This window comes from Serinus canaria, chromosome 4, assembly GCF_022539315.1.
Source record: "Serinus canaria isolate serCan28SL12 chromosome 4, serCan2020, whole genome shotgun sequence".
Classification (NCBI taxonomy): Eukaryota; Metazoa; Chordata; class Aves; order Passeriformes; family Fringillidae; genus Serinus; species Serinus canaria.
In genome coordinates, this window is record NC_066317.1 from 60,884,158 (window position 1) to 60,907,101 (window position 22,944).

General features: G+C 37.3%; 2 protein-coding genes across 4 annotated transcripts in view; one reads left to right on the plus strand and one right to left on the minus strand.

Annotated features, from left to right (window-relative positions):
• The window catches only part of ACOX3 (acyl-CoA oxidase 3, pristanoyl), a 31,765-nt gene extending 31,620 nt beyond the window's left edge, over window positions 1-145 (minus strand). The window contains exon 1 of the mRNA XM_050973688.1: window positions 5-145. The gene's annotated coding sequence lies outside the window, so the exon portion shown is untranslated. The remainder of the gene's footprint in view (window positions 1-4) is intronic.
• On the plus strand, window positions 28-19,106 carry TRMT44 (tRNA methyltransferase 44 homolog). 3 transcript variants are annotated; one of them, XM_050973691.1, is made up of 11 exons: window positions 28-495; window positions 2,751-2,868; window positions 3,687-3,906; window positions 5,090-5,158; window positions 7,366-7,473; window positions 8,883-8,954; window positions 11,591-11,697; window positions 12,337-12,520; window positions 13,196-13,586; window positions 14,410-14,526; window positions 16,327-16,739. In XM_050973691.1, exons 1-11 carry the CDS (start codon window positions 93-95, stop codon window positions 16,419-16,421), a joined length of 1,884 nt encoding a protein of 627 aa, XP_050829648.1. In that variant the 5' UTR covers window positions 28-92; the 3' UTR covers window positions 16,422-16,739. The 3 variants fall into 3 exon arrangements, with proteins under 3 accessions (XP_050829648.1, XP_050829647.1, XP_030095068.2); XM_050973690.1 differs by lacking the exon at window positions 16,327-16,739 and adding an exon at window positions 16,952-19,106 and having other exon boundaries at window positions 33-495; XM_030239208.2 differs by lacking the exon at window positions 16,327-16,739 and adding an exon at window positions 16,952-19,106 and having other exon boundaries at window positions 35-294.
• Window positions 19,107-22,944: the final 3,838 nt, after the last annotated feature.

Here is a 22,944-nt window from a genome sequence, read left to right on the forward strand (position 1 = left end):
GTACCTGCGGCCGGCGCCGTCTCCGCCTCGGGAACTGACGGGAGCAGCCTGCGACGCGCTCCGCCTCCTGGCGCGGCGGCAGCGGACGGCGGATGGGGCCGGTGGGGACGGCGGCCGTGCGGGACCCCGGCGGCGCCGCGCTGCCCCACGGCTTCTGGGCGGCCGTGCGCGTGTGGCTGCAGAAGCCGCAGGTGGCCAACAGGCGACTGAGCGGCGCCGCTGTCCAGGCGGAGGGGACGGTGTCCCTTGGCGAGGGCGGGGAGATATCGCCGTCCATCGTCACCGCGGGGGCAGGTGGGGACGACGGCGGGCAGGAGGGGCGAACGGCGGGGGCCGCGGAGCTGCACCGGCTCTGGAGGGAGGTGCGGGGCCAGCTGGCTCTGCCGCCGCCCCTCACAGCCTGGGGCGGGCCTGGCGAGCTCCGCGCCGTGCTGAGGACGCTGCTGCCCCGGGGCCGCCCCGCCGCGCCCCCGGCCCGGGAGCTGGCGGTGCAAGGTGAGCGGGGCCGGCTGGGGGCGGCGAGAGGCCGGGCCCGGAGCGCGGTTGTGAGGGGCCGGGGCTGTCTGAGACCTGTCCCCTCAGGGATTGTCTCGCAGATGAGAGAAACACCCTTTTTTCTCCCCTGTTTGTGGGAACGAGTTTTGTCCCGATCGTGTGCTTAGGGTTCATTTTTGCCTTTCGTTGTTGCGCCAGGAAGCACTGAAGTTTCAGCAGTTGAAATACAAATTACCGAGGCCAGAGAGCTGTGACACTCAGGAGCTCCTGCCGTGAGCAAGCTGCCCACGCAGTAGCGCAGACCTAATGAGAGCTTTGCCAGGACTGACTCTAGTGTTGGGAAATGCGGAATTACTGAGCAGAGCAGGCAGCGGTGGCACCTGCCTGGCCAAGTAGAGGTGTCTGTATCGACTTTCTTCATGTTTAGTATTGCTTAATGTGAAAAATGCATTTTATAATTGGCTTTTTGCAAATATTAAAATTAATATGTGTTATGTTAGAAAGTTATGCCATATAAATTTTTAGTAGTGTGTTAAATATAGTTTTAAGTTATAGCATAATGTTAAAATAGAAACTATGCTATGTAAGATATTTTTCTTTAAAGAAAGGACTTGCAGCGAAATAGCAGCCACAAGACACTTAAATCTTTCAGAGAAAGAGAATTTATTGCTCCCTTATCAGAAGAAACTAACTTCTTTCCACCTTGCTCAACCATGAAGACGCTGTTAACATTAAGAGGAGAAAGTTGATTCTGACCAGACAGAATCCTGTGTTTGAATGGAATTTATGCATCATGTATGCTGTGTAAAAATATGCAACAAATCATTGTTTTTAAGAGTTGATCCTCAGTTAACAAGTGTCCTTTTTTGGGCTTATGTTGCCCAGAAAAAGGTACCCAGCTGTCCGTTACTCTTTGTTTCTGTTGTGTCATATTGTCCTAATCCAAATTAACCAAATTATTATTACTCTAATTATATTGCTATTTTTATAACCAATGTATTACTATTAAACTTTTAAAATTTAAAAAGCAAGTGATTAGCATTTTTCACATTAAAAAAGAATCTCAACTTGTTGGTTTTTGTTTGGTTTTCTTTTAATTTTTGTTTTTGTGTGTGCAAGGGTTTTTTTTGTTTGTTTTTGTTTTGCTTTGCAATGTTTTTTTACACTGTACGATAGTAATACGCTGCAATAAATCCTGCTAATATAAAGAAACTTACATAGGGTAGAACTTGACACTGTTTTTAAGAGAAATTTTGGAAAAATGTTGATATGAATTGAATTCTAGTAGTAATGTTTTGGAAAGAATCAGAATTCCAGAAACTGCTCAACTTACAATTCAAAGACTGATAGTCATTTGTGGGCCACACTTGGGATGTTCTGGAGGCCTTTGATTCTTACCTGATCCCTTCAAAAAATTGGTGCCTTTCAAAAAAAAAAAAATTATGTGTTGCAGTTTTGATTTATTTTTTCTTTTGATGCTAAGAGAAGATGCTTCTGAGCTGCATCTGTAAAGTGTATCTCTAAGAAAAAGCCTAGGAGATTTTTTAAAATTATTTTTTTTACAGTTAAAAATATTAGAAGTGGAATTGCTAAGGATGGGACGAGATAGCAAGACTTGACATTTACTCTATTGCTAATTAATTCTTTCTTGTCTAACTCAGAAAATTTTGGAGTCTATTGAAAATTGATTATGTAGCCAGTGTAGCGTTTTTACTTGCAAGAACATTTGTTTTGATGGTAATTAAAAAAACATTTTAAAAACTGGGAACTTAAGAAATTATTCTGAAGAAGTCACCATGGGTAAGCCATATCTCAAAAGATTTTTTAATTTTTAGCAGAAGTAATTCTGCATATACACCTGCTTCCCAGGACTCTGGATTTGCTGTGGGATATTTGTATACTAGAAAAATCTTATTGTTTAGTTTTTACTTTATTAAAATAGGTGTGATGAAAAATGAATACTCCGGGTCAGCCCTAGATTTTTTGGAAGCATCATGCCATAGAATGCTAAATTTGGAGAATTCAAATCATCATCAGTAGTTTCAGATGTCAGGAACACCAAGAAACAGATCTATTCCTGGCATTGTGCTCCTTTCTCTGTTGTCTTAGATCTTGCCTCACTGGTTTGCAGGCAGAAGTTCATTTTGGTGCTAACCAGGGTGGGTTGCACCATGGAATAATAACCCCTTATTTGCAGCTAGAGCCATTACAGACATTACAGACAATTATAATAAACCCTTATTTTATCTTTTCAGATGTTTACAATGGAACTGTGACCTTTCTGCCTTTGGAGGAAAACAGTGAAGGAAAATACCTGGTTAAAAAGTGCAATATTTATCAAATTCAACTTAAACACATAAAAGATGAGGAATGGTAAGTGTGGGAGTGAGAGAGGAAGCAAACAGTAAGTTATTGCAAGAGTCACACAATGGTTTAATATTGGTATGTAGGCAATTTAGATTTTGATAAGTAAATTACAGTAGTGGTATGATATGAGTGCACAGTGTTCTCTAAAAAGAAACATCTACAATACCCAGAATAATGTAAAACAAATCTGTTTCACCTTTGAATGTGAACATTGACTGTAGCCATGTGTGGTCTAGAAAAAATATGCCTCTTCTGATCAGGAGGATGTAGCAGTGCCTGTGAGAATGGCTCTGTGGGTGTTAGTAAGGATGAGGATCAAACCAGAGTTGCTGTAAATGCCTGAGGTTTAGTCATTGAAATGTAGACCATTCAGTTTGGTCCTAAGCATTGGGGATGCTCTAAAAAAATCAGAAAAAAGTTATAGATGATGAAATAACGAGTTGTGACAGTGGATTTATTTTTCTTTTAATTTGCCTGTTATTTTTCAGGAATTTGAAAAGTTGACTTTCACTGTTTAGTGTTTGTCTATCTTGTGAGATCAGGTTGCTCATCATCTGTGAGTCCTCATTTATTGTGTTAAATGCAGCATGGACTCTTTTGTACTGTGTTTGAATTGAGAGATAATGAGTTAACAAAATTCAGGGGAAACTGTTCCATTATTTAGTAATTTCACTGGTTTATTTTATTTTCTCTACATATTTACTTATTCTCCAGTCTAGTTTTACATCTCTGATCTGCTGGTTTTCTCCACTTCATCCTTGTTTTCTCTTTGTATTTATACTAAGTTATTTGTTTGTTTGTTTGTTTGTTTGTTTGTTTTTAAGGTCTGTATCTGTTGTAGCTCCATTTCCAGAAGATTGGTTTTCAGATGGAATTGTGTACCCCAAACTAGCATGGCTTGGAAATGAACTTTTGTCCAAACTGGCTAAATGGTCTGTGGAGCAAAAGCCCAGTGAGTTTAAAAGTACACTCTCACTCATTTCAGTAGCAAAATACAGCAAGGTTTATCAGGACCTCAAAGAAAAGTACAAAGAGATGGTAAAGGTAAGCTTAAAGCAATAAATGCAGAAATGTTATCCTTCCATTTTTTTTCTTTTACTTTGTGCAATGAAGCTGCTTCTTTCAATAAAACAATATTTTTTTTAAATAAAGAGGCAATTGAATTATAATGCATGTTTTTTGGTTTTGTGTTTTGGGTTTTTTTTGGCATATATAGAGAATAGAACAGTTCAGTACTTGGAAGAACTTAATTGTAAAAGCAGCATTTAGAGCCAAATTCACAATAAATATTTGGAGGAATTAGGCATTTTCCAGAATGTATCACTTGTGATAAAAAGGGAGCAGTAGGTCAGTAGAATAAATAGTCATCCACATTTTATAAGGCATAAATAAAACACCTCCTTCTCCAAAACCGTTGGATACTATGTTAATATGTGTTTGAATTAGAGCAGCAGCGTTGTAATTTTTTTTTTTCTTATCCTGGAGATCCTGAAGAGCAACTGAGTGCTGTATGAAGTAATGTCTGTATTCTTGCAAACTTGGCTTTAGCTGCAAACAAAAAAGTTGGTAAATGCTTTTGTAAAACATAGGGTGAAAATGCTGAAATGTTTTACTGTTAATATTTCTGTACTAACTGGAAGATACATAGGAGAGGAGAATTAGAGTTTTGGGTAAGGCAACGAATCAGTCTTTAGTTCTGCAGTAGAATTGGTGCTGTTGAGCATTTTAGTTTTTGTTTCAATTCTTCATTTACAAAGTAACACTTAGGGATAATACTTGCACTTTCTGTGTTCCTACTTCAGGTTTTGATTCTTCGTGTTCTCTTGTGCCAGGATAATTCTAGTTCTGTCCCTTGTGAAAAGGAATTTACAAATGTTCATGTTCTCAGTGTTGTAGAGGTATAGATAAGATATTTTTTTTCTTGTGAGAAAGTTGAGCAAAAAATACATGGTTGGTTACAGAACAGATGCAGCTGTTTAGTTGTGTCCTGCACATCTGGAGCCAAAATGTTCTTAGAAACTTTATTTTTTGGTTGAAATCAAACAGTCTTTATATTCTGTGGGTGTATTTTAATGAGATTAAAATGCAAAATCTGTGAAGTCCAGAAACCTACTAAGGTGAATGAGTATCCAAATTACCGTTTCTGAGCATTTTTGAGGTTATTTCAGATGATACAGAAAATAAATTTTTATCTATTTTTTCATTCTATTTTTTTTTTTTCCTGAAGGTGTGGCCTGAAGTGACAGATCCTGAAAAATTTGTTTATGAAGATGTTGCTATTGCCACTTACTTGCTGGTAGGCAACTGCTTTACCTAAAAATATGCTGTAAGGTTGTATTTTCTGATAATAGAACCTCTCTAAAGAAGATCATTTTAGAGGTAAACAAAAACCTTGTGCAGATATGATGAAGATTTGCAGTCTTCTCAGTAAATTTATCATCTACGTACACAAGATTTATTTATTTCTAAGTGAAAAAGACAAAAGCATTAATGTAGAAGTGATAAGATGGATCAATTCAAGATTAGGATTGATTGTTTTATAAATTTTTCTATTACTTGTTCATTTTATACTATGAACAAATAAAAAACGTAGGGTTTTTCACAGCTATGTCTTTTCTTTATAAAATTTCAGCTCAAATCCCATTTTCAAGTGTAATAAGGTCAACTGCAGATGCTAGAAGCACAGATAAATGCTTGGTGAAGTTTTCTCAAGCATCTATCTACTTAAGATTCTATGAAAATTCTGCCACCTGCAGTTCTTAGAAACTTTAGGTTTTTAAAAGGCAGGCACATATTTTTGTTTTCCACCCAGAGCGTGGTAAGAGCATGTCTACATTGAACTATACTTGTAGCATCTTACCTAAAACAGTATTTCTGAGTAAGTTAGCTCGTTTCCAATACTCATTGAGGACTAATTTATTTTGTTAGTTAATGTTTAACCCCTTAGAACCTTGGATACTGGCTTATGAAAATAGGTTTGTGATAGACTCATCTTTACCATTTTTTACCACCATCTTAATACTCAGTTTTGAAAATTAGGAATTCAGTTGTAGCCACAATAAAATTCTGCAGTGAAAACATTTTTGTACGTGTTAATGTTGGTTTACAGTGATTATGTTTTGACTAATATAGCAGTAGTTTTCAGAAAGTTATTAAAGTCATTCAATATGCAGCTTATCTAAAGGAAAACTTAAAGTAGGGTATTAATAACCTAACCTGCTGCAAAGTGTTCAGGTATCTGTTTTAAGGGGTATGAAATTCATTGTTAAGAAGTACATTACATAGGTAATTTTCTAAGAAAAAGTAGGTCCAGTGTTAAGTTTTTATGGGTTAATGGCATCTGCATGTGTCCTCATTTTATTTTCCAATCATACTGAGATCACCCACTATCCAGGGGCATGGCCAAGGGCATAGCTGTTGTGTTGTGAAAAACTCTGAAGGAATTGGAGGATAGGTAGGACCTGTGAAGGAGGTAATTTGGGATTTCTGGGATACTGCCTGGAGTGCCAAAGTGCAATGACTGGTAAATCTAAAAACATAATCCATGAGATTTTCAGACTATGCTTATCTTCAGCTTCTTTTCTTCTAGCAAAACTGACAATGTTACAAATACTAATTTTCATAGTTAACTGCTCTTCAAGATTTTTGGTAGTCATAGTGAAAAATCAGATGCAGAGTTATGAATGTGTGGTCTCTAACTTCTCATTGAAGGGAAAAGAGTTGGAAAATGATAAAGGTTAATCCGTGCTCTGCAGAGAAACAGCCGCTTATTAATTGTGGATTATATTATATATCTGTCTGAAAGTACCTACTTATATACAGATCAGGGACAAAAATTTGACTAAAAGCTTTGGGGTCCTTCAGCTGGTGTAGAATTTGGGGCAGTTAACTTGCTAGGTAACACTGTTGCTTTGTTCAGTAAAAGGGATGTTACATGTGCCAGTATATCACCAAGTGATTACAAAGAATATTTTGGGGTTTATTTTCAGCTCTGCCATCAACGCTTTCTTTAATGCAGTGGATATAAATGCACATGTGGTGTTCTTGCAGAGACACTGATGAAGTTTACTTGGTACTTCCCTTGCTTTCAACGGTTCTTCTCTTGTACCCATTGTTTTAACAACTTACTTTATGTTTGTATTCATTCTAGCCCAGAGTGGTAAACCGTGATTAATTTCAACTCCCGATTACTCAAAACAGAGTGGAGGATGTGCTTAGCACTTAGAAAACTAGTAACATTTTGCAAAATAATTCTTGTTTTACTCTATAAACAGTGGGTTTCTGTTTTGGTTTTTTTTTTTTTTTTGTTTGTTTGTTTTGTGTTTTTTTTTTAATGTTTTCCTTTTTTTTTCTCTAAATTTATTTTACCTGTGAGTGCAGTGAATGTTTTCTGTCAAATCTGCATTTCCAGGTTTCCTCTTTCATCTCCAATAATGTTTGATAAGGTTTCTTATAGGGAAACTTGAGAGCAGAAGTCTAATATGTTTTGTTTTCTTGTCTTAGATTCTTTGGGAAGAAGAGAGAAAAGAAAAAGAGTTGACCAAAAAACAGTCATTTGTAGATCTTGGATGTGGAAATGGTTTGCTGGTTCATATTCTAAACAATGAAGGGGTAAATAGAATGCTTTTTTAAAATATTTATTAAAAACTAATGTCAGTATTCTTGTTATGCTTTCCTTTTTTCTGGCATGCAAATAGCCAAGATAAATTAATTCATGTTGCTAAAACAGGATTTTGTCACTCTAGTTACTAAGGAAAATCCTACCAGAGGATTAGACCATTCATTTATTTCTCTTAATTAGTGTATTTAATTTAAATTCAGGGCTATTTTTTCTATTTTCAGGGTAAGAAACTAAGAGGAAAAAGGGAAAGCTAATGGAGTACTTTAGTTATGCAAAAAGGAATATGGAATTTTGACATAGGTTCTCTCTCACAAGATGTGTTCATGAACTTATTTTTATCCAAACTGAATTCTACATGTGATATCATAAAATGTTTTTCTATATCTTTTAAAGCAGTCCTGAGATTTCTTAATTAAAAATGCCTAACAGCATTCTGTACTTTTTGGAGTAAAAATGTGGCAACAGCATAATTCAGTCTGTTTAGGCACAGTTTCTGAAATAGCAAGGAAAGAACAGTGAAAAGAAACAAAACCCATTGAAGTTGGGTCTGTCTGATTCAGAAAATTGCATTTTCCACTTTTGGGAGAATAGGGGGAAATTATGTAGAGGAAATTAATATATCTTATTAGATAAAGAGATGTCTCTGGGGGAGTAGGGAAATGTTCCAAGTTCTCCTAGCACAAGGTTTCTATTCTTGTGTGGCCAGAAAACTTTTGTATAACATAAGCTGCTGTTTTCTGTGTGGATTTCTCAATCAATCAGTCAGTCATTCATTCAGTGCTGACAAACATCCACTGTCAAAAAAATCATGTATGAGAGTTTTATGAGACTTTTTTTAGAAACTGATTTTTCTTAGTTCTGCACAAGATTCTTGGATTTCAAATACTGCACATTCTTCATTTTTTGCTTTAGTTTCCAGTCTATTTCCTCTTCCCTTTAATTCAGACAGGGGAAAAAAATGTTTGGATTTCAGTAGCTGAAAAGTGGTTCTCTACTAAGGACTGCTTAGAGTAACATTTTTCTTTGAGCCCTGTGGGTGCTGCAGTAGTACTCAACTTGTGAAAGGTTTAGATATTTTAAAAACAAACAAACCAAAAATCAACACCTCTATTTTAACATTTGTAGAGATACAGATTTTCAAGAGCAGTCTCAGTAGGTGTGCCCAGGTAAAATTTTGAACCAGATATATTCTTAAGGTTTCCTAGTTATTCCCTTCATATTTCAAAGGGAAGAAAGGGAATAAAAGTATTCAGCTGAAATGGCAAAGTTAGTTTTTGTTATGTGTCTAAATTTTAACATGAATGAAATAATTGAAGTTAGTATGTACATTTACTGAACCTATTTGAAATTTCTGAAAAAAGTAGTACTTAAATTGAATATTTTTCTTCAAATATTTTAGCATCCAGGAAGAGGAATTGATGTGAGGAGAAGAAAAATATGGGACATGTATGGACCAGAGACACACTTAGAGGTATTATGCAAATGTATGTCAGTCTTACTGATCTGTACATTTATTCATTTGTTCTTTGTTTCAGGATGTATTGATGCAAGTGTAGGAAGCATACTGGGTTGTACACAGTTGTCTAAAGGGACCCATGGGTTTGTTATGCTGCTACCCATATCCCTTGGGGGTGGAGTAAGTTGTAAAGGGAATTATGAAAAAAATATTGTATTGTACCCTTGCATGTTTGCAACTTGCTTGTTTCTCAACCAAGAACCACTGGCATGATTTCTTTTTGGATGTACAGACATGCACACTATGAAACAAGCTTTCTTTTTTACCAGATGATCAGTATTAAGCAGCTTTATTTGCACCACTAGTTCATAAAAGATAATAAAGCCGCTCATAATTTGTGATAATTACATGAAAGTGATTCTGACCTTCTAGGGCTATGTTCTGTTTTGGGAGCAAAATTTTTGTTGAACCTCAAAGGAGCCAACCTAAATAATCGCAATAAAAGCCTTCAAAAATGAACAGGAAAATGAGTCTGCAAAAGGGCTTATATTTCAAGTTTCGTGTTATCAGTTTTATCAACAATTTGAGCACAGGAACATTCACTTTGATTCTGATACTGATTAAATCTAATAATCTGATACTCATTAAAGCGTGGTGCCAATGAGCAGTTGCTCTTGGGATGTGAGGTGTTCCTGATTTTTGTTCTTCAGGTCTAAAATTTCTTACTCTTTTCTGTTAAAATTATCAGCTCCCAATATAGTAAAATAATTTTCTACCTGTGATTATTTTCTAGCAGTGTTGTTTAAAGTTCATTCAACATATTATGAATTGTTCATTCCACAATGAGGATGCTAACTCATTAAATTAGGAAAGAACCTCAACTTTCACAGATGGGAGGTCACAGATTTCGGTGTTGTGTAGCCTTCTCTTTGCCACCCTGCCATTTTGGGTACAAGTTGCCAAAACTGCCATATTCCTTTACTGCTGTCTGCAAGCAGATCTCGCTGAAAAGCTTCAACAACCCAAAACATCAAGCTGTGATGTTCCATCATTCCTGTTGTACTGTATTAAATACAACAGGAATGATCAGCACATCTGATCATGATGAACAGCATTGTCTCTTTGTCTTTGTGTTACACGTTCCTTTCTCTGCCCAGAAAGAAACAATAAAGTATATGCTGAAGAAAGTGATCATTGATGCTGAAAGGAGTTAGACTATGAGGCTAACTTTTCTTCTGTGGATCCTATAGCCACAGAAGAAAAAACCTGCTCACAGCCTGTTGTTACCCCTGAAGCTAATTTTGTTTTAATCTTTGCTTTCAGCACAAGTTGCAGGGTAGATGTTGCCACCTGTGTGGTTCAGTACAGTTATAACAACCTAAATGGATGTAATAGGTGGCACTCTGTGCTTCCAAACTGCTATCAGACATGGTGAATACAAATTTGATTAGGGGTGACTGTCAAAATGGGCAGTGGGGCACTGATAATTCATGTTATGCCTAAATTGAATGATCAAAACTGAAATGTGGAGTATGAGCAATGTGTTTAATCAGGCTTAAGCAAGCACTTACCAAAGGCTTGGTAATTTAACATCCAGTAATCTGCCAAAAAAACTTGTTACATTCATTATCTTGAAATGTTTATATATATCTAAAAATGAGCTGTAGTATTTAAAGTGAACAATTTTAAGTGAGCAATCACCAGATTGATCCTTAAGAGGGATTTTGAAAGTAACCTAGATAGTCTGAAATTCTCTAATTAGTGGTTTTGTTATATTTTATTCTTTAATTCCTATACAGATACTGCTTTGCTTGTACATGTGAATTTTAAGCTCTTAAAACATATCTGTTCTATATAAAAAGAGATTATGGGTGTCATTTACACAACTTTTCCTGAAGGACTGTGGAAATTCAAATCTAAAAATTTTTTCAAATTTGCCCAATAATTATTTTAATGTTTATACACATTTTCAGGGAAGAGTGTCCACTTGCATGGTGTTAGCATCTTTCAGTACTTTCTCTGCTGAACTTAGGTCAAAGTGAGAAAACTTATTTGCGAGACACAAACATAATAGCCACTATAGAACATTTGAATTAGCCTGCATGAAGAATTCATCCTCTTGGTTTTATTTGGGGTTTCTTTTGTTTGTTATTGTTTTATTATATGTGAATGATAGCATGTGAAGAGTGATGTTCTGTATACTAGGATTTGATTTGGGCAGCATCTGTGAAGGAGGAGAAAATAACAATGAAGCTGTGTTCTGATTAATTGCTGTATGAGTCCTGCAGGCTGCAAGACAGCAAATTAAGTGCTCTTCTGAAAAACTGAGCTCAGGCATACAAGTGACAGAAGGAGATTGGCAAGAAATCATAATTTAGTGTATGATATTTTATATATATATTTAAATGCTAGATATCTTCATCAGAGTTGTTATTCCACTGTTTTTCTGACCCATGTTTTGTGGGTGTTTGTTGCTTAATTACTTCTCTGTAGCTATAAAAAATTGCTGAGGAAAACGTTGGTGTGTGTGGTGCTCACTCACCTTGTATTTGTCAGCTGGTATTACTTTATATTATTGCTTAGTGCTTTAAATAAAATGCTTTAAAAAAACCTGTAATCGGATTCACTTGCTGTGTTGTTCTGTTTTTCAGGAAGCTACGATCATTCCAGGTGACAGTCATCTCTTTCCAGACACTGACTGGCTCATAGGAAACCATTCAGATGAATTAACACCATGGATACCTGTAATTGCAGCTAGGTATTTTTGCAGAGGGAGGGGAGTGGGATGGAAGAATTAAAAAAAAAAAACAGGCAGAAAAAACCCAAACACCCCACCCCCCCACCCCCCCCCCCAATAATTGCCTATATAGACTGTCAGCTTTGGTTCTACGCCTGTTGTTCTTTTAAGACTGGCTGCTTTTGATGCAAGTTGATTATTTTTACAAAGTGTTTCTGTGGAGAAATGCAGATGCAGTATTTACTTTCTTATAGAATTCAGTGCAGCATTTTGCTTTTGAAATTCTAAAACCAAAACTGGTTTTTATTCCTTATATGTGAAGCTGTTGATTGTTTTTTTGTTGTGTTTTTTTTCTTTTAAATACAAGCTAATGGTTCTGCCTTCTCTTGTGCTGTTGTGCTCTTTACAACCAGTAAAAGTAATTTAGTTTTACTTCTGCAGACTAAGTTGGCAAAGTAGGTTGCTGCATCAAATACTTTGTGAAATGGTATTTGTGACTAAATTAAACTTTTGATTGAAAGAGGAAGTTGTAAATATTCTTGCATGAAGTTCTGTAGCTTAATAAAAATTCCATTGTTGCTTTTATCTGATAGGTTGTTTGTTAAATTTTTTGTGTTTTTCTGAAATAACTTACTGTTCAGCAGTTTATCTTTCTTGTAGGTCTTCCTATTCATGTTGTTACTTCGTGCTGCCGTGCTGCTTCTTTGATTTCCATGGAAAATACAGCCGAAGACAAAGCAAGAAAACTCAGTACAGAGAATATCTTGATTTTGTTGCCCAAGTGGGATTTGTATGTGGCTTTCATGTGGAAGAAGATTGCCTTAGAATTCCATCAACAAAAAGGGTAATTTTGGCCTCTCTAGGGCTTTTGTCTTTTTTTTTAATCTGTTCTGTTTGAAGTGTATGGATGTTTGTTCATTGCTATTGTTGTAAGATAAGACTATAGTCAACTTTATTACTTGATACAGTATGCTCTGAAAAGAGATTAAAAAATACTCATTGTTTTCTTGGGAATTCTGCTCTTAATGTTATAGGTATAGTCCCTATTAAAATAAAAAAAAAAACAGGAAAAAATGAAATGTTTCAGGATTTTCACTTATGTCACTCTATATGATGGAGAAATTAAAAACCATAATTTTTTTGCCTGAATTTTTTTAGCTGCCAGTCTTACTTTTTTGTACTTAATTTGGCTGTTTTTTTTCTCCAGTGAAATTTCAAGTGAAATGTTCTGTGTGAGAAGAGGTGTCCAGCTTTAAATAATCTGAGGGTCAGGAACAATATTTTTGTGGTGTGATTGTATAGCATGATGGATTATGATTTGTTTACTGGATTGCTTCTGGGGCACCAATATTCAAAGACTGCAATTAAAAACCTCTAAGGTGTTACAGAGCATTGAGTTGATATTGGATTTCACATGTTATGCAGGCTTCAGTGAGAAGCCTGCATAACATGTGGAGGTTGTGGGGCTGGGTGTAAGTCCAGGACTCCAATAGTGATTTACTTGTTTCTGCCAAAATAGGTCAGCTTTATTGGGAAAAGCAGGACCTATCCAGCTGCAGAACGTGCTCTGATTGACAAGCAGATAACAGAGTTTATTAACAGCCGTCGGACCTGTGCTGTGGCCACGTGTGACAGAAGGGTTGGATTTAACCATGAAGATCACTGTGGTGGTCTGTGCAAAGAAGCAGGCTCAGAACCTCCTGAAGATGAGACTGAGACAGCTGGTACAATTTGGATGCCTGGATTTCAACCCAGAGAAAAAGTAGAACAAGTCAGAAATTGTGCTTCCCTCCCTCGGGACTTTGTAGATGAAGTGGTTCTCAATGTGGCGAACTTGCTGTTAAATGCAGCCCCTCAAAAATCATGTTCTGATAAACAGGGTGGAAATATGAATACCTGGAATCAAGGAGGTGAGGTTATTTTCCTTTACACCATCTTTAGCTGATAGAACTTATCTTTTCCAGCAAGTTTACAAGTTTGTGAACAGATTTTTAAGAAACACCGAGAACAATACATAGCAATCAAAGGTGCTTTTTTGCCCCCATTATGTTTTATTGCACATAGAAGATTTTGAAGTTGGTGTAAGTTTTTTTCCTGCTTTACACTTAAATGCTATTATAGAATCGATTTTTAATTAGCCAAACCCAAATAAACCCACAACTCTGCCCTATTTGGGGAGAATAAGATGGTTTAGAATATTAACATAATAATTAGTTATAATTCTGTAAGAGTTTATAAGAAGTCCTTTGAAGTGCCATTAGATTACAACATGATTAGGAATTTTTAGTTTAGTTTTAGGAACAAAAAGAATGTTAAGCTGCCATTAATTGTATAAACAGTTATCACTACTACCATCTTTACATTTTATTGCATCTGTTTTTATCATTTACTCACTATAGTTTGTCATATGTTGCTGACTGAATCTTCTAACTACATACTTTTAAACAATGCTTATTGCAATGAGGGTTACATGCTACTGTATAAAAAGCAGAGCAAATAAATAGTGTGTCTTACTGTGGAAATTCTGACCTGAGTCCTGTAAAATGAAAGCTGCTGTTTTACAATATGCAAATAAAATATGTACCATACATCATATTGTGAGAAAAAAGTTGTTGCAGTCGTGGTAGATAATTCTGACATTCTGCTCATAATCATTACCTTATATAGAAGATGAATTGTGTTAAGGTTTTATATAGAAAAGTTTTTAATGATTCTGTATTTTTTTTATTGCAGAAAGCCTTTCCTTGAGAGAAGTAGCAGAACACTTGGATAAAGAGATTTTAAAAAAGCTGAAAAGTGAATATGGAGGCCTGCAGACGCTACTCAAGAACAATCATCAAGTATTTGAAGGTAGAGGAGTTTTGAGTTTGTTTTTATTTTCTCCTTAATTATTTATTTTATCTCCTCTCTATGCAGTTAAAATTAACTGAAAAATTACTATGGTGGTGGTTTTTTAACCACTTTTTGTATCTTTGTGGAAAATTGAATATTGTTTACGTGCCCTTTGCTCTGAGATATTGTTAGTAAAGCTCTTACGAATTGAGATTGGTAAGGCATCTATCAGCAAAATGTTCGACACTGACTGTATCTGAAAAGACAAGCCTTTAATTTACATGGCTGATTTAATGCTATTCTTTGATCTTTTGTTTTTGTTTCTTCCTATGAAATACTGATGGTTTTGAGGCTGTCAAATGCAGAGCAATTTTACTAAAGCATTTAACCGAGGCTTAGTCTGACTGCACCAAGCCCCAAAGTGTAAATGCTGACATGAAACTAAATTAGCCTCCTTAAGAACCTATAATTGTGAGGCTTGATGTGTTTGTAAAGCTTGTGTCTGTGTAGCTTGTGGTAGCGTGGCAGAAAGAACTCAGCAGCAAGTCTCCGTGGCTGGCTGGGTTTGTTTATACCAGTTTTTCGGGTTGGGTTTTTTATTTCCCCTCTTGTAACGTATGGTGACAGTGTGCTTGTATAATTTGTGCTTTGGGGCTTTTTTTGTGAGTGTGAAGATTGCAAAACTAAAATGTAGCTTTGCAGTAATACAAGATCTTCAAGGTTTTATCAGTATTAAAGCTGTTTCAAATTTCAAAATGTGTTATGTCCTAACAGTTCTATGTCTCCTATGTAAAATACTGATCAACTAATCCCTGGCAAGTAATCCTGAGTATGCAACCTGTTTGTTGCCAGTGGTCAACTTAAGCAAGTTTAGCATCCACTGAAGATTTGTGTATACTCGGCTGATAAAATCCTCCTGAATTACCATCCATTAAAAAGAGTTGGTCATGTGGAGATTTTATGTGTCTGAATTTGGTTTTCTGTCATTAAGAGTAGCTGAAATAGGTTTTGCAGTGTGTTACATTGTAAATGGAATGAGCATTTTAAATTGGCTTGGAGGCTGTGTGCACATTACCTATGATGAAAAGACAGATTAAGTCAGACCATCTCAGTAATTTATGTCATGGCCTGGGGAGAGACCATGTGATTACGCCCTTAGTAGCATGTCACCATAACAAGAAACTTCTGGTGGTCTCCAGGGATATTGCTCCTGCCCAGGAGGACAGAGAAGAACATAGCTACAGCTCTTTTGTGATCTTTGCTGATTTTTTTTTTTCTTTTAAAACATGGAAGTGGATGGATGTACACACATACACCAAACAGAAAGTGGGTCTTAGAGTAACTGATCAGTGTCAGTTTCTTTAGATCAGGTATCTTGTCCAATACAAGACAAATTTTCTCTAGAATATCAATGTTTGATAATAAATAGCTGCTAATTTTTCTTCCTCTTTTGTGAGGGATTTTAAAGCTCAGCTGAAATTGCTTCTTGATTGGCTTAGTATGTGTTCAGATCTGTCTGTCTATCACAAGGAAACCTGGAGACATTAATTCATCCAGGGCAGACTGTGGGATATTCAGCTTTCACTGGACTTGTTACTTTTTGAAAAGCAATAATCAGAAAGCAGAATGGTATTGGTTATCTATCCCAAGCTATAATTGTCTGAGACAAAATGTATGATTGAAGCAGAATATGAAAGTAGAGCGTGGAAACTTAAAAGTGGTAGATTCTTCCCTCTTCATTTTCACTGTTGTTTGTCATTTGTTTTTTTCTTCCTCTCTGGCTAATTTCTTTTCATCTGCTTTGTTTACTCGTTTAAGGAGTTGACAGAGATTCACAAGTGTGTGCATGTGCAATTTGTGGTCCCAACACAGCAAATGAGTTTGAAAAGCCCAAAGTGCTGAATCCTTATTAACCGATGATAATTCAGTGTTGGTTCACATGAAGGATTAGACTTGTCATGTCCTTGGTGCAGTGTGTTTTTGGGTGAGTGAACTGTGAAAATAGTAGAAGACACTTGCTGGTAATCACATTTTAGATGTGGAATCATCAAGTTACAAACATGGATACAATTACAGTTCTTGAAGTCGAAACTTCTTAGAACTTGCAATCTGAGTTCAGATGATTTTAGTCTGAATGATCTCAACTGCTATATTTAAAATGAACTAACAAACCTCTACAAAGATGATGCAAAGGTGCCTCAAACTATTCAGCATCCCAGTGAAACATCTCTCAGGGAAATCAAGTCTTCTTTGTACTGTGTCTGCATTGTCTCAGTTTGTTGTGTATTTCCTTCTGTTTCTCTACAAATGGCTCAGATGGTTTTTCCTGAGTGATCCATTTGTAAAATGTTTTTTATTCTCAGAATGTCACTACAATTTTTTCCAGTATAATTCTCATGGTTGTCTATTAACAGCTGGATTTTTGTTTGTTTTTAAATCTTAGTTCTGGATGGGAGAGTTCATATTCGTGACTGGAGAAAAGAGAAACCACCAAGTAAAACTAAACCTGAAGTGAAACGCCGCCTTTCAGCTGAAGCATTCAAAACTCGCCTCTGTTGGTTTTTCATTCATCATCCTGATGGTTGTTCTTTACCTTCTGAAGCTTGCCCATATGCCCATGGAACTGAGGAGCTAAGGCAGTCTCAGATGATTAAAAAGAAAAAACATATACAATAATAAAATGTTGCAACTTTTGTTTAGGTTTATGTACATAAGAGAATCTATGATTGATTTTGGGACTGCAGAGTGTGTGAACATCTGCACAATATGGAGGGATTTTCCTCATTTCTGTGCATCTTCTTTTGCAGTTGGTTTACAAGTTCTCCTGTATTTCTAATTCTTTATTTTTTTTATTAACAGGTAATAGGTATAGTAAAGTACATATATATTTTTAGATTTGTCACAGCTTGTCTAGTATGTATTTGTATAAGTAGAAAAGTTTAAAAACTTAATTTCCTGGGAAACTCCTCATGATCCTTAATTAGATCAAAAGTACATGATGCAGCATTTTCAAACCCTGAAAATTAGCCTGTTTTGTTCCACATTTTCAAAGAGTGTTAAGTAAACATCTCTGTCCAGCCATGCCACTCTAGCAGCCACACCTGCAGCACCTGAGCTGGGGCTGAAGCCCCTTCACAGCAGGCAGCTCCAGTGAGCCCAGGGTTGCCCTGCTTGTCTCCCTACACCCCCCACTCACACAGTCAGACAAGTTTCCTTTACTCCCTGGCCCCAGGATTCCCATAGCACAGTCTCACGTGTCTCAATCCTTAAAATAATTTAAACTTGGTGTAACAACAAAATAACAGCTCAAGCTTCTGCCTCTGATGAGAGACCTTGTACAAAGGAACTCCTGGGCTTTTATACTCTCACAGGCCCAGCACACAAAGTCTAGGAGTCCTCAGCTCCTGCCTCATCTCTGAGTGTCCAGTGCTGCCACAGGTCCCCAGGCTCTTTCCTATGCAAAGGTGGCGTTTCTCAGCCTCTTGGCCTGGGGCTCCCACCACTCAGAGGTCAATCTGCAGCTCACACTGCAGCTGCTCACCTTGCTACCTGCACTAAATGTGTTCCTCAACAGGAGAATTTGTGGTTTTTTTATAACTCATAGTGGCTCTTGGGAGTCTTGGAGTCAGAAATGAGAGAGGTTTCACTCTTTCCTGGCTTGATAGCTTCCTTTCCATGTTAGTATGCAGTAATACTATAGAATACCCTTCATAGTCCTTTCCTTGCATTTTATTTGATTCAAAGTAATTGATTTGCAAGAAAAACTTTCTGGGAAATGACTGTGGAAGTCTTCAGATGTAGGTGTAGATTTTTAATTGTTTGTTGGCCACACTGTCATAGATTCATAGAAGGAGTTGTGTTGGAAGCAACATTAAAGATCATCTAGTTCCAACTTCACTGCCATGGGCAGGGACGTCTTGCACAGATTCCTCAAAGCCTCATCCAACCTTGCCTTTTCTTATTTACTTCTTACTCAAAATAAGGAATAAAAGTAGAAAATCTGTTTAATAATATTAGGATGATGAGGTTTCTGTGTATCAGATAACAGAGGAATGTTTAGCACCTTGAGCAACTTTTAGCACCTTTGGTAGACTGTAATTTTCTTGAAAATGTGAAAAGATTTAACTTTTAAATGTTCATCTTAAGAAGAATAACGAAGCTAATGGAGGATGTAGGGAATGTGTCTTGTTAGGAGCAACTCAGGAAATGGGCTTGTTAGCCTGATGAAAAAGAAGCTCAGAGGGCTCTTATTACTCTCTACAGCCTGAAAGGAGGTTGTAGCCAGGTGGGGATCATTCTCCCAAGTGACAGGTTAAAAGAAAATTACTTCAGTTTGCACCAGGGTGTCGCCCTGATTTTTCTAATATTTTCTAAGCCTTCTGATGTTTACCTCCTTGTGGAGAACTTTATCGCACACTGTCTGGAGATAACACATTGTTTTGCATTCCTTTATAAAGGAGGAGAGACTTGATAGACTAGTAGTTTGTCCAGTGGCATTGGAGAGGTGGCACTGTCACCCTCCAATCCACTGTCACTTTTGGAAAACTATAAATGTTGAGGTCAGAAAATAAACTCTCTCTTTTGCTCTTCACCTTGGAGCAGCGGTGTGCGTCTAGTTCTTTCGTGTCCAGTAGCAACACCAGGGGAGGTTTAGATTGGATAAGGATTGGATTAGGAAAAACATCTTCACCAAAGGCCTTGTCAAGCATTGCAACAGGCTGCCCAGGGAAAGGGTGCAATCACTCTACCATGCCTGGAGGTGTTAAAGACATTTAGGTGTGGCATTTAGGGACAGGGTGGTGAAATTGACAGTGCTGGGTAAATGGTTAGAGTCAATGACCTTAGAGATCTTTCCCAGTTCTATGATTCTGTCAACTTACCAGTGAACCTAATTACTACTCATGGCAGTCATTGAACTGGTGTCATAGTTCATACTTGTTAAGTACTTGTAAAGTTCAATATGTGCCTGTACAAATTATGACAAGGACTTGTGTTCTGGCCCAGTTTGTACATTGGTAGTGTGGAAACTGCTCTGATCTACTGAGACAAGACTTTGATTGCAAAAACCTACTGAAGAAAGGGGAAGATGAAGATTACAGAAGAAAGTTACTAAAGAAGAAATGTGAAGGTGGGAGCAATGACACAGAAAGTAAATAGAGGTGAGATCTAGGGGTAAGAGTGAATTAGCCATGTGAGGACTCTGTAAGAGCTCAGGGAATCTGGAGAAGAAAGGAGGAAACAATTGAATACAAAGCAGAGGAAAAATGAAAAATGGCACTGGAAACACTTTTCAAAACAGTTTCCATGCACCCTAACTTCAAGCAGCAGGGTGCAGTCTGTTGCATGAAGATGGAACAGGCTCCAAATCTATTGGCAGGATAAGACTGAAGAACTGACTGAAGTGTTGCATGTTCTCCTTTCTTCCTTTGCATTTTTCTTCTGATCTTGAAAGAAGCAGCACTTGCTAGATCACAATGACCCTGATAAATGGAGCAGCATCTTTCTCATGGATCGTGTACCACGTTATCCAACATGCTAATTAGTTCAGATACCTGGCCTAGCAGTGCCAGGTGTTGTGGGCTCTGAGCCTTTCCCATAGCTCTGGTTTGCTATGTTGTGTTGGGTATCACATCCTGAGTTCAGCTCTTATCAGTGCTGTCTTACAGACAGTACAGAATTTGTGCATTTCAGGGAAAAAAAAAAAAAAAAAGAGTATCCTGAGGTGAATTTCCTACTAAGGGTCATGTGGGATGCTGTTCAGTGAAGGTAACTTCACTGAACAGGGAAGGGAAAGAATAGAATAACTCAGAGAAACTGCAACTCCCATGAAAAGGACAGCACAGAAAGGGAACACAGCTGATGGAGTAGTGACTGTTGTAAGAATCAGAAAATTTTTTTGCCTATTGAGAGGGAAGGAGTTGAGAAAAGAGAGGAAATTGTGTGAACTTGAATGTAATCAAAGGATGAGGTTGCCTGAGTTAGCCTTTGTTTGGCTGTGTGCAGAGTAAGAAGACTCTCAAGATGCTTATTGCAGTAAACATACTGGTATGTTTGTTGAGGAGGAGGCTCCTGTAAAATTAAGTTTATGCTGTCTCCAGATGGAGATTGTTTCCAAATGTTGCAAAGATGAAAAACAGACTTTGGGTTATTTTCCAGTCATAAGTGTCTACCCTGATAATTCACCTTGGGGTAGGATGTATTTACTTGAAAAGGGTGATTTCCAGAGCTTGCATGTGGAGCCTTTTAGGTAGGCTTGGAGGAAGTCAGGGTTAAGAAGCTGGAAAAAAAGTTGGTTTTGAGGGTTTTTTCCTTCTTCACACTAAAAGGGGGATGAAATATGTGCTTGACTCATTGAAGTTGCAAATATACCCATGATAAGACTAGTGCATTAGTTTTAAAATTACTTTTTTCATTTGTGCAATGCTATGATAACTAAAATAGCTGCTGTTGCACGCTGCCTCCTCTGTATAGGCTTTGTTTCTCAACTCGCCAGCATTCAGCTCTGTCACAGATGTGTGAGGGCTGTTCCCATCCATGTGTGGCATCCCTGCAGGTGGAGAGCTAGCCAGCAAATCTCCTGGAAATACAGAAACTTCCCTGTTGTTTGCAGAAATGGTAAGAGAACATTTTTGCATCCAAATGGCAACCTTATATAATTCTACATTTGTATGTGAAAGTAACTGCTGAAAGCATAAAGTGGTTCTGTTTTATGTAAATTCTCTATCTTGATGCTTCCTGTGTAATCCACAGCCTTAAAATGGCATTAATCCAGCTTTGGCAATGGATGAAATACTATAAGGAGTAAGAATCAGCTCAACTCTATAAAAAACTCTTGCTCCACAAGGACTTCAGGAATAAAGTTTCAATTGCTCTTGTGATGCTGTCATTATATTCCTTAGTTTTAACCATCACTACCCATTAGTTAATTCAGCTTTATTTGAAGCCTATTTTATAGGGGCTGAATAAATACTTGCTCTGTAGATATCTCATGGGAGTGAGAGTATAAAGAGAAGTTAGATGTCAGATTGCAATGAAAAATTCTGGGATTTGGAGATTTTGTCTCTCCATCTGTAGATAAACTGTAGTTTCATTAAGGCTGAAGAAATATTCTAAATGAAATAACAAAGAAATATGTGTTTGTCTTTGCCCTTAAACATCAGTAAAGGATTGTATTTATTTGCTCATCCCTAAACTGACAGCAAATTCCAAGACTATATTGTTACTTATGGGATAGACATGTATAGCTTCAGAACAGCCGATTTTTTAATACACCTCAACCAGAAAGTTTTCTCTGTGTGTTTTATTTGGGTTGTCTGTTTACAATATTACTGTCAGTACTTCAATTATTAGCCCAGATTTAGAGTAATTTCTAGAGGAAGTCTTACTGCTTGCTGACAGTAAATACAGGTTTCTAGCAATGCTTTGTAATATAATTATGCTGCTTCTTATGGGTTTTGGGGCTTTTTGCTCAGATTTTGTTTTAAATGCTAGTTTGAATAGACTGCACTTGTTAAACTTCATGAGGTTTGCACAGGCTCAGCTCTCAAGCCTGGTATGATACATCTCCCTTAACTCTTTTTCTTTGGAGATCTTACCATATTTTTATGAGCTGGAATCTTGCTTTTTTTGTATAAAATAGGCAAGACTGAGCAATCAATAACCTTGCTTAGGACATAGTAATCGGAGATATTTGAAAATCAACAGAGATGAAATATAAAATTTGGAACAATCCTAGCAAGTCACAGCTAAAACAAATAATGAGACAGGTATCCACTAAAATGTATAAATATTTGGCATCAATTGATGTCAGACAATATGTTTTGTTATTGCTCATTACTTCTGTTTATGTAACTGAAAGTGTATTTTCATACAAAAATTGTGGTTAATTGGGAATTCACACAGAATGTAATGCAGACACATTAGCACAAGCAATAGTTTCCACAATCAAGATTTTCTGCTGTTGTGTTGTGCAGGAACTGTGGGTAGCATCTTTCAGTTTTCCTCTGAGGCATTGGCACATTTCTCTTGTGGGAGCCTGGTGCAGCAGGTCTGTGCCCCCATGGCAGTGGTTTCCTGGTGGGCTCTGTGTGCTGGCAGCAGGTTTCAGTGAACACACAGCCTGAGCCTGTGTGTTAGTGCTCATTTTCCATCTCAGAAACACTGCTCTAGGCCAGTTCTAACTGGGTGCTTTTACAGTACTACTAGATGAAAACTGCTTAGCATTTTTCATTGCAGCACAGCTCCTCTCTTCCCTCTGCAATTTTATTGTAACAGGTTTTAGCAGCTCTAAATAGGTGAGTGTAGCTTCAGCTACCTCTGTGGCAGGGGCATCACAGCAAATTTTTGTTCTGAGATCAGTGGATCCGCCTGCATTAATTTCTCTGTGAGCCCTCCTGTGCTTGGCTCAGAGCTGTGCATCCAGCCTTGCTCAGGTGT